Source organism: Pituophis catenifer, unplaced genomic scaffold (assembly GCF_029215685.1).
Source record: "Pituophis catenifer annectens isolate HBS135680 unplaced genomic scaffold, rPitCat1.0.hap2 SCAF_8, whole genome shotgun sequence".
In the NCBI taxonomy this organism is placed as follows: Eukaryota; Metazoa; Chordata; class Lepidosauria; order Squamata; family Colubridae; genus Pituophis; species Pituophis catenifer.
The window spans coordinates 39,197,699-39,209,341 of NW_027256888.1; the positions used below are offsets into that span (position 1 = coordinate 39,197,699).

General features: G+C 39.5%; 1 protein-coding gene across 1 annotated transcript; it reads left to right on the forward strand.

Moving 5' to 3' along the window:
• Nucleotides 1–5,253: 5,253 nt before the first annotated feature.
• On the forward strand, nucleotides 5,254–11,516 carry ANKRD37 (ankyrin repeat domain 37). The gene is made up of 5 exons (XM_070948884.1): nucleotides 5,254–5,293; nucleotides 5,434–5,586; nucleotides 6,143–6,234; nucleotides 7,235–7,467; nucleotides 11,237–11,516. The coding sequence occupies exons 1-5, from the start codon at nucleotides 5,267–5,269 to the stop codon at nucleotides 11,266–11,268; spliced, it is 537 nt and encodes a 178-aa protein (XP_070804985.1). The 5' UTR covers nucleotides 5,254–5,266; the 3' UTR covers nucleotides 11,269–11,516.
• The last annotated feature ends 127 nt before the right edge of the window (nucleotides 11,517–11,643 follow it).

Below are 11,643 nucleotides of genomic sequence, written 5' to 3' on the forward strand. Positions count from 1 at the left end.
CGCGAGCATGCGCGCACGTTGACAGAAAGGCGGGGCAGCGAAAGGAATGGAAGGCTGATCAGTCGCGTCAACCGGGCACTTGAACGGAGGAGTTCTCGTTGTAGAGCCCTGTTTTTCAACCTTGGCAACTTTTAAGATGTTTGGATTTCAACTGCCAGAATTCCCCAGCCAGCCATGATGCAATTCGGTCCTCGTCCTCTGACCTCAGCTATAGAATAGAGCAGTGTTTCTCAACCTTGGAAGCTTGAAGATGGGTGGACTTCAACTCCCAGAATCCCCCAGCCAGCGCTGCTGGCTGGGGGATTCTGGGAGTTGAAGTCCACCCATCTTCAAGCTTCCAAGGTTGAGAAACACTGGAATAGAGCAAGCACCTTAAAAAATAGTAGGTATTTCTTCCAAACGCATATAAAACATTTGATATAGTCCTGAAAACAATCTGAATGAGTCGTACAAAGAGAAAGAAAATAGAAAGGCAGAGCAACTCAAATACCAAACAATTATGAGGGGAAGGTGTAGGAATCCCCATTTATACTTGACAAATCTTGTCTGAAATAATAGCAATCTAAAGACCAAGGGAGAAGTAGAACTTGGGAGATATGATTACAGTGCTCAGCAGAATAACTTTATAGCACTTTGAAGCAGTGGTGAAATCCAAATTTTTTTCTACCAGTTCTGTGGATGTGGCTTGGTGGGCGTGGCAGGGGAAAGATACTGCAAAATCCCCATTCCCTCCCCACTCCTGGGGGAAGGATATTGCAAAATCTCCATTTCCACCCCACTCGGAGGCCAGCCAGAAGTGGTATTTGCCGGTTCTCCAAACTACTCAAAATTTACGCTACCGTTTCTCCAGAACCTGTCAGAACCTGCTGGATTTCACCTCTGCTTTTAAGATTTGTTGGTAACACTTTACTTTGGTTTTTGGATAGTGTTATTGATTTTAATGAATTACTAGGAGTCTGGCAGCATATAGACTTAAAGCATTACCTTATTTTAACAAGCATTTAAACAACAATAAACAAGCATTTTCTTGGCAATTAAGAATTAATAAAATTCAATCATAATTGCTTATTGTTATCCCACAAAAATGGATATTCAGCAATAAAAAGGGAACAATATAAAATGTATAAAAAGAACCACTCCAATCTCAGAAATTCAAAAATATCCATAACACAAGCTAATTGGGCCAGAAGAGAAATGTTTTTCTTGGGGTACAACCATAGAACTGGAATAGTTTACCTTTACATTTCTATTTAAAAATTAACTGCTGAAATTTAAAAATTAGTTGCTAGATAAATGTAATGATAAACATATAAAAACAAAATTTGATTGTTGCTTTCACCAGAAGCTAATCTTGATTTGAGGGCATTATACCCTCAACAGGTAAACCATTACTATGAACATGTTCATTCCTTCGCAATAAACAACATGCTAAAATTTTGAGGCAGTACTACAGGTAATCCTCAATTATGGGCTCACAATTGAGCCCAAAATTTCTGTTGCTAAGTGATAGATTTTTTTAAAGTGAATTTTGTCTCATTTCACAACCTTTCTTGCAGTGAATCACTGCAGTTGTCACGTTAGTAACACAGTAGTTAAGTGAATCTAGTTTCCCCATTGACTTTGCTTGTCAGAAGGTTTCAAAAGATGATCACATGACCCCAGAGCACTGCAACCATCATAAACATGAGTCAGTTGCTAAGCATCTGAATTTTGATCATGTGACCATGGAGATGCCACAATGAAGTGTGAAAAATGATCATAGATCATCTTTTTTCAGTGTCGTAACTTTGAATGATCACTAAGCAAGCTGTTGTAAGTTGAAGACTACCTGTAATAACCCTCTATAGTGTTTTGTTGGAAGCAAATAGCATTGTAGTGCTGTTAGGCTTAAAGTGTATAAATAATCTAGTTCCACAGTGTACAATTAAATTGATATGGCCCTCCCTTGGGATACATGGTGAATTCTCTACAGCTTGGAGAAATATTCGTCTTCTCCAAATCTAGTTATAAATGATTAAAATCCTTAAGGAACGAAGGGGAATCTGACTGTTTTTCAGTTCTGGCCTGATTTTCAGCAAAAATAAAGTGAGAAACCTCAAATTCCCAACTCTAGTTGCTATATGAATTGTAGCTTTAAGGTAGCCCCCGGGAGGGAGGGGGCCGGGAGGACCATAAAGGGAGCAGCAGCTCCAGGGGTGAAATCCAGCAGGTTCTGACAGGTTCTGGAGAACCAGTAGTGTAAATTTTGAGTAGTTCAGAGAACTGGCAAATACCACCTTTGGCTGGCCCGAGTGGGGTGGGAATGGAGTTTTCGCAATATCCTTCCCCCAAGAGTGGGGTGGGAATGGAGATTTTGCAGTATCCTTCCCCTGGAGTGGGGTGGGAATGGAGATTTTGCAGTATCTTTCCCCTGCCATGCCCACCAAGCCATGCCCACCAAGCCACACACACCCATCAAGCCACACCCACAGAACCGGTAGTAAAAAAAATTGGATTTCACCACTGAGCAGCTCCGCTATGAATGGAGGGAGAAAAGTTTGGCTTCTCTCTGCCACACAGCATTCAACGTTAAATGCTGCAGCACAGAGAATCCAAACTTTTCTCCCTCCAGTTGCTGCAACCTGTCCCTTTAAGGTAGTCCCTGGGAGGGAGGGTGCCAGGGGGGACCATAAAAGGAGCAGCAGTTCCACTGTGAATGGAGGGAGAAGAGTTCAGATTCTCTTTGCCACAGCATTCACTATGAGCTCTTCTGGTGCTCATACACACATTTTTTCATATCGGGTTTTGTGGGCGTGACTTGGGGGTGTCATGTGACTGAGTGGGCATGGCCGTGAGTGACATCGGGTTGGCCATGCCCACTCAGTCACAGAACCCACCACCACCAAGTCACATCCACAGAATCGGTAGGGAAAAAATCTGAATGTCACCACTGGCTTGTGTTCTGAAAGGGTGTTGGGCAATTCCAATTGTGGCCAATAGCTTTCATCCTGTGTTGGATCTTGGATGAGTGGCTGCTTTCTAATCCTACCATTCTGCCTTTGTTAGCTGTCAAACTTTGCTGTAAGGAGTTTTGAAAACCCCATTTTTATTTATTTATTTATTTATTTTATGCAATTTGTATGCCGCCCTATCTCCGAGGACTCAGGGCGGCTCACAACGGTAAAATGCATAATTCCTGCCAATATAAAATTAAAATCCCAATTTAAAACAATTTAAAAATTCATTAAATTTTGAATGGATTTCTGCCTGCAGTATTTTCTTTGATTATGAATAGAGCTATCTAGATAGTTGGTTTCAATAAGCTCTTTATCTCCTAAAGTGCTAGCATCTGCAGTGGGTTATTAAGAAAGACTGGGGGGCTCTTTCTGCCTCTAAAGACACGTTTCTCCATTTCTCCTTTAGGGAAATATACTGTAATATTCTGCCTTTTTTTAATATTTCCCAAAATATTTCATTCTTCTGGAATGGGGGGGGGGCTTCCCACACTTATTTTGATAAACTTAGAATTATTATAATTGCATGTTAGAAAAAGCTAATGGACAAGAAAGATGGGAATTTCTAAGAAAGGAGTTAGCAAACATTTCCAGTGAGTGTATGCGTGTATAGGGGAAGGAAGATAGTAGAAGAAATATGGCTTCACCATATTTCAATATGCTTAGAGAAAGTCTGGAAATCATGATAAACGTATATAGAAACTAGAAAGAGGAATAGAGCATGAAGAAAGAGGAACAGCATGAAGAAATAGTGCATATTTATAGCCTAGAATTGTAGAATTTGTCAGAAAAGCTAAGGATCAAAATGACCTAAGGTTTAGTGAAGAATGTTAAGAACAACTAAAGTTTTCCCCCTCCAGATATGTTCAAAATATAAACAAGAGAAAATAATTTATAGCATAGCTCCTCAGTGCTGCAGATGGTAATAGAATAATAACAAAATTTCTCAACTTCTTTTTCTTCTAAGCCTGTTTTGAGAACAGAATATGCTTTCCACTGGGCTACTGTGAGGAGCTGATTGAAAGTTTCCACCTCAAGCTTGTTGGAAACTGAATAATTGACCTTGAATTCGTTCAGATCTTCAGGCTAGATGTATTGTAAATGAATCTGAAGTACAGCATAGTGATCGTTAAAAATCAGCCTGAATTTATTTGGAACAAATCACATTTCACTTTGGGTAACTTCCTAAATATATTGCGGGAATGCATCTAGATTTCTTCAAAGCGATGACAAGATACTCTATATTAGCAAGCTAGATGACTATCAGCTGGATGACCTGCCTATTAGGTAGACTCATTGCTGGCTTGAAAGAGTGTTTGGAGATTGTGCGTCATCTAGAAAGAGGAGAGATGCCAGAGGGTTCAGTCCTAGGGTTTCACACATTTTAATTAATTGCTTGTTAAAAGGGATGGAAGATCCTGACCAAGCAATACTTTATCAAATTTGTAGATGACACAAAACGGGGCTTGATAGCAAATAGAGTAGATGGGATGGTGGATACCTGACTTGGTAATAATATATGTGAAAACAATCTTTGAAGAATTACAGATAATCACAGACACTACTCAAATTTTGTTCTCTTTATGAAAGACAAATTGGAATCAGTACTACTTTTAGAAGGACAACATTGAATTGAAGCTGTCTTACCAGAAAAGACTAAGAGAGAGAGATATGTTTAGCCTTTAGAAAAGGTGATTGAAGAGAGAATATAAATTTTAATATAAGTTGCATCTTTAATATCTGAAGGGTGCTGAACTCTTTTGAAACATTTTGCCAAGACAGGCTGAAGGAACTCCATCAATCCACTCAGGAATTAACTGTGTGTAGAAGTAAGAATGTGTTCCAAGAACTTCCAAATAAATATCAGTACTTCTTTTAGAATTGTCCTTCCTTGTGGCTGAGGTAAAGGGAGGAGTTGGAAGGCAGAGCCATCAACGGGTTGACTTGTGTGTATGTGTGATACGTGCCTGGTTGCACAGTGCTGCATGGCTCCACCTGTCCTCAGTCTTTCCTGCACCCGCCTATCTCATAAGCATAACAAGTTGAGAGAAGCCAATCATATCCCCAGCCAAACAGACTGGGTTGCATGTGCTCTTGTTTGTGTACGTGCAGAAGCCAGTTTGCTGCAGAGAGGGCGGGACTACAGCCAGAGTGAGTGTTCACAAGCTGACACAGCCAGTCTTGGAATCAGATATACTGGCATGCAGCACAGAGCTGTGCTCAACAAGCCTACCACCGTTTTTTGGTGACAAGTCTACCAAAGAAGAGCAAAAATGCTACTATGGGATGCCAACTCAGAGGTAAGGAATAAATTCTGAAAGGGTAACTATCTTGGAAATTGCACATCTTTTGTAATGCTTGCCATTTCTTACTCCTTTGTTAATGAAAGAGTGGTGAATCCACGCAAGGACTATGCTTCAAATGCTCCTCTGTTTTATAGCCACATGGCCCGAGTCCTCTGTTGGAAGCAGGGACCGAAGTCAATCTAGCTGCTGCTGCCTTTGTTCAGTCACCAGCTCATCTGGCTGCTGGTGGAGGCCATGCCTTTTTCCTGCTTTGGCAACTCCAGACGGGAGCCAATCTGAACCAACAGGTACATTTTCAACTTTTCAGACCATGTAGCTCCCATGGAGCCTGACTTTTCCATTTTTTGTGGGAAGGAACAGCCACTGACTGAGACTATGAACAAAGCAAATAACATGAAGGCACACCTGAGTAGTTTAGAATATTCTGCTTTTACTTTGGCTAGGATTGCCATTGAGTACGCAGTAGTACTAAATGAAGTATCATGGTCCTGGGAATAGAAAAATATTTTGTTAAGAGAAGATATGTTTGTCTTAAGTTAGTAACTTGTTTCCAATACTACTTTTCAAAGGACAAAAATAAAACTTATTATTTTCAAACTAAGTTTAGTCATACATTTTAGTAGGCCCAATCCAGAAGTGTGTATGTTTTTTAGCTCATCCTAATGGATAAAGTTATTTTTAGCTTGCAAATAGTATCTACTGAGACAAGATTTTGCTATTGACAATCATATTACACTTGAAATTAAGCTTATTTAACCACCACCACCATCCCTTTAAATATTAATACTGAACAATGATGAAGTGATTGGATTTACAAATAAAGTATTTATTCTTTTTATTTAGGATTGGCTTGGAGAAGCTCCCATCCATAAGGCAGCTAAAGTTGGGAGTTTGGAATGTCTCACTTTACTCGTTGCCAGTCAGGCCAACATTGAGTAAGTACATCCTCTACTGATTTCATCAAACAATTTCATTGTTTTTTCATTAAATTATATTTTCGATTGAATGTTTCTCCTAATCTGACTTTCTGAAAGGCTGCTTGTGGCAAGCTACTCAAAATGTGAAAAAGCTTGCTTAATTTGTTCAACTTTGAATTTTAGACTATTTTACAAAAATATCACTTTTGCCAATTGGGTGCAAGAAGCTTCAAATTATTTCTTTTTAGTAGAGGATAGGTGTTTAGGCTCCAATTCAGTACAAATAAATTTATACTTCAATCCACAGAAATCGAGGGAGTTTAACATTTTATATAACTTGTCTTATTGAATTCAACAGAACAAGCATGATCATCAGTTACTCATTTAGATTAATTATACTTATGCATAAGCAGATACTAGTCTGCTTGCAATTTGCTTCATATGGAATTTATTTCCAGTGTAATACAGGTAGTCTTCAACTTACAACCACGGCTGAGGCCAAAATTTATGCTGCTAAGTGAGAAATTTGTTGAGTCTTGCCCCATTTTATGACTTTCTTTGCCACATTTGTTAAATGAATCATTGCAGTTGTTAAATTAGGAACATGGTTGTTAGGTGAACCTGGCTTACCCATTGACTTTGGTTGTCAGAAGATCGCAAAATGATCCTGGGAAACTGCCATCATCATAAAGATGAACCAGTTGTCAAGCATCCAAATGTAAATCACATGACCATGGGGTCACCAGTATGAAAAATAATCATGTCACTTTTTTCACTGCTATTGTAATTTTGAATGGTCACTAAATGAACTGTTGTAAATCGAACATAGTCTTTTTCTTTAAAAAAAATCTCTGGATTACAAAAAGGCTTGTCAGTAGACATTCATACATTTGGGTTGTGGTGTTTCAACTCAATATTGTATCCAATATTTTTTTAAAAAAATCTGGATGGTCTATTGTATGAGAAATGGAAGATTGCCAGACAAATGAATTGATTTTCTTTTAAATGTGTGTTTCAGCTTGCGCAATAATAATAGTCAAACAGCAGAAGATCTTGCCCTGGCTTTGGGGTTTTTGGAGTGTGCCCATTTCCTCATGAAAGTGAAACAGATTCAGAACCAGAAAGCAAGAGCACAGTATAACTCTTCCTTTCATGATAGTGACGAATCCATCCATACTGATGCTTCCAAAAGGCAGAAAGGAGTGTGTGAAAGGAATAGACTTGTCAACAGAAAGAGAAGGAGATCAAATGGTAAGGCAGTTTCTTCAACATTTTAATCCGATTCAAGGTTGGTCGAATTGATTATCTACATAGTATGTTACACAGGGACAGAACCAGTTTTGTTAGAATCTAGATCAGTGGTTCTCAACCTTCCTAATGCCGCGACCCTTTAATACAGTTCCTCATGTTGTGGTGACCCCCAACCAGGGGTGGGTTCTAAATTTTTTTACTACCGGTTCTGTGGGCGTGGCTTATTTTGTGGGTGTGGCTTGGAGATCATGTGACTGGGTGGGCATGGCTATGTGTATAGGGACTACTCAGAGGGCTGAAAAAAGTAATTTCTGACAGGTCCTCGGACTTTTGACTGGTCCTCACACTTATGACCATCCTCACATTTATGCCTGTGCAGCATTCTTAACAACCATGTCACTCATTTCACAACTGCTTCTCTTCAACATGGTGATAAGATAGGGCAAAAAACATAAAATGTGAGGACAGTTGTAAATTCGAGGACTGGTCAAAAGTGCGAGGACCAGTCAAAAATAACTTTTTCAGCCCTCTGAGTAGTCCCTGTGCACAAAAGGACTACCCAGAGGGCTGAAAAATGTGATTTCTGACAGGTCCTCGCACTTTTGACCGGTCTTCGCAGTTATGACTGGTCATCATTTATGCCCATTGTAGCATTCTTAACAACCTTGTCACTCATTTCACAACTGCTTCTCTTCACCATGATGACAAGATAGGGCAAAAACGTAAATTGTGAGGACAGTCGTAAGTTCGAGGACTGGTCAAAAGTGCGAGGACCAGTCAAAAATAACTTTTTCAGCCCTCTGAGTAGTCCATATGCATTAAAGGATACAGCAATAGAGAGGGATGAAGGAATGGAAATTAGAGTAGGAGTGAGGGTAAGAGAGGGAGGAAGAGAGGAGGAGAAGGAGAAAGGAAGAGGAAGTAGGGAGGAGAAAAAGAGGGTGGGGGGAAGAGAAAGTAAGAAGGAAAGAAAAGAGAGAGGTAGTAGGTTTGAGGAGAAAGATTGCTGTACAATAAAAAAGATGAAAGGGAAGAAAGCCAACCCCAAACAAATATAAAGATATTAAGATAAAGAATGAATTGTTAAACTTTAAAGAATAAAAGAGAATAAATAGCAATAATTAGAAACACACATACAAACATACAATGTATTTTCTTTGAACAGGATATTTGGCTGGTTCACAAATTTAAACAGTGTTTAATCATTTCATTAAATTTACAATTTCTATATTTCCTTTTTACCATATTTATTCCTCATCTATTTTTTTTAAAAACCAATATTACCCTTCATCCTCATCTCTAATCTTAATCAAATTCAATTTTTCCCTTCTATTCTATATTATACCCGTTCCCATTGTCATCTATTTTTATATCCATCCTCACATTGGTTAATTATGTAATTATGTAATACAGTTGTTTAATACAAATTCAACATTTTAATATAAATCAATTAGTTATATGACTATCTTTTTTGTATATTAATCAGTATGAACATGAATATTCCAATTATTTCCATGCAATCCAATTTCTTACAAATCAATTAATTATATTTACCAATAATAAACCAAATAATTTCCGCCATATATTCCTCCAAACCACAACTTAACCATTTCTGCTTTCAACACAATATACAATTAATAGTATCTCAATTATTACAATTCCCTAGTTAAATAGAGCTTTTATTTCGTTTGTGTTTTAAATTCTTGAACTCTCCTCTTTTGCCCTAAATTTCCCATTGTTTGCAGTTTTGCACCTACCTTTTTTGGTGAGGAAAAAGAAAAAGAAAAAGAAATCTCTCTCTGCCTCATTTTGTCACGTTGCAGACCCTGCTTCCTTACTTTCAATTTTGCTTTTTCAGCATAGCTAGGGGAAAAAAAATCTGCTCCAGGAATTTACCTCTTTGCAGCTAGCTAGCAACAGAGCCCTCCGCAAAACAGCTGAGAGTAGGGCGGCTCTTTGAAGCCCCGGGGCAAGAATTTAAAGTTTTTTTTCCCTCTAGCCATCAGCTGGGACTCCAGAGGGAGCAATAGATTGGGAGTGGGCGGGGTAAGCGAACGGCAACCGGCGATCCAACAGAGGCAGAGGGTGAGGGTGAGTGAAGGCGTGGGAGGGGGGCGAGAGAGGGCTTTGGCGACCCCTGTGAAATGGCCGTTCGACACCCAAAGGGGTCGCGACCCCCAGGTTGAGAACCGCTGATCTAGGGAATGTTGAACAGGATACTCCGAATCCAAAATTTCAAGCAGACCATGCTATCTTTTCCAGATTCTGTTAGTTGTGCACCATACTTCAGGAAGCAGGGCATCTGCAGCAATAGTGATTGGCCTCCAAATGGCAGGCATGGGGTGGGTGGGTGATCAAATATATATACTGTATTTTTCAGTCTATAAGACGCACGCCCCCCCAAAAAAGTGGGTGGAAAGGCCTGTGCGTCTTATATAGCGAATGTTGCCGAAGCCATGCCCACCTGTGGCCTCCACCTTCGGCCTCTGCCTCCCAACAATTTGCTTCCTTGCAGCAAACAGTAAACAGCCTGGTCAGCTTCAGCACAGCCTGATTTAGCATGAGCAGCTGATTGGCAGTTGGCTCGGCCTCCCGGAATACCGCCCATCAGCTGTTCCAGGCTATGGGGATCGCCACAACCCATTGCCATAATTGCCACCACAACCTCCGCGGGCCCCATATTCAGCCTCTGCGCATCCCATTTTTGGCCCGTTCCAGGCAGCAGGGATTGCTGATGCCGCCTATGGCAATGATCATGGCGATACGTGGCGGCGGCAATCCCCACCTACTGGAATGGGCCAAAAATGGGGTGTGGGAAGTGCCAGGGAGAGAGAGAGAGAGAGAAAGAGATTGAGATTAGACTTGCTCCTGAATAATATTCCTAACAGAGGGGTCTGCATTGACAGTCACTGACACCTCCTCCCCTCAGAACAGGTGGTCCTTGACTTATGACGAGAAGAATGCCCAACATTTTTGTCACTAATTGATATATTTGTTAAGTGAATTTTGTCCCATTTTGCAATCTTTCTTGTCATAGTTATTAAGTGAATCACTGCAGTTGTTAGTGACACGGTTGTTAAGTGAATCTGGCTTCCCTATTGACTTTGTTTGTCTGAAGGTGGTAAAAGGTGATCACGTGACCCTGGAACACTGCATCCATCATAAATATGAGTCAGTTGCCAAGTGTCTGAATTTTGAACACGTAACTGTGGGGATGCTAAAACAGTCATGTGAAAAATGGTCGTCACTTTTTCCAGTGCCATTTTTCTTTTGACTAAGCAAACTGTTGTAAGTCAAAGACTACCTGTAGTTGTAGTCTTATGGATTTATTATAGTTTTCTATACCCGTTTAAAGTTTTCTTTTGATAATTGCCATGCTTAATGTAGTATACAACTCTAGGAATTTGCCTTTTAGGATGCAATTTTGTACATGTTTATTTAAAGATAAATTCTGAGCTCAGTGAAAGTAATTCTAGGCCTGAATATAATGTTAGTGATAGTTTTGTTGTTAGTATACTTTTGGCACATTGCCTAAGTGAGTACTTGTTGGAAAGGTAAGTAAAATATTGTGGTGGATTGAAGGAAGTTGGATTATTATGGGAGGAAGAACAAGGATCTACATAAGCCAAGAGAGACCAGAGCGGAACTGTTTACTTGCCCAGAATTAGTTTCTAAGGCTGCAATCTGTTATATTGAAATTAGATGCTGTACACATGCTTAACTCAAAACAGATTCTACAGCTGAAAAGCAAATCTTTCCATTTATTCAGATTTGAACTCAGAGTCATGTGAAAATGAATAAGCGTGAGAAATATGGATATTCAAAGCTCTGCAAAGAAAAACCTGAATCTACAACTCAATGCAAAGTATTTTGAACAATGCCTTCTACGAAGGAGTGTGTTCTTCTTGAAGAAGATCTTTTCATATAATTTCGGCGTGTGCACAATAATAACATACAGTAATATTTTTTTACCATTGATTCATGTATCATTAATTTTGTGACTGGTATATTGATGTTCTTTACTCATGTGAACACACACAAAAGCAAAGCAGTAGATAGTATCCTGGCAATCAACACATTGTTCAGATTAAACAAATATGAATTATGTTGATAAAAATGTGTTCTGTAGGTATGCCTCTGTCAGCAAATTCTGTATAGAACCTTTTTGTAATAACT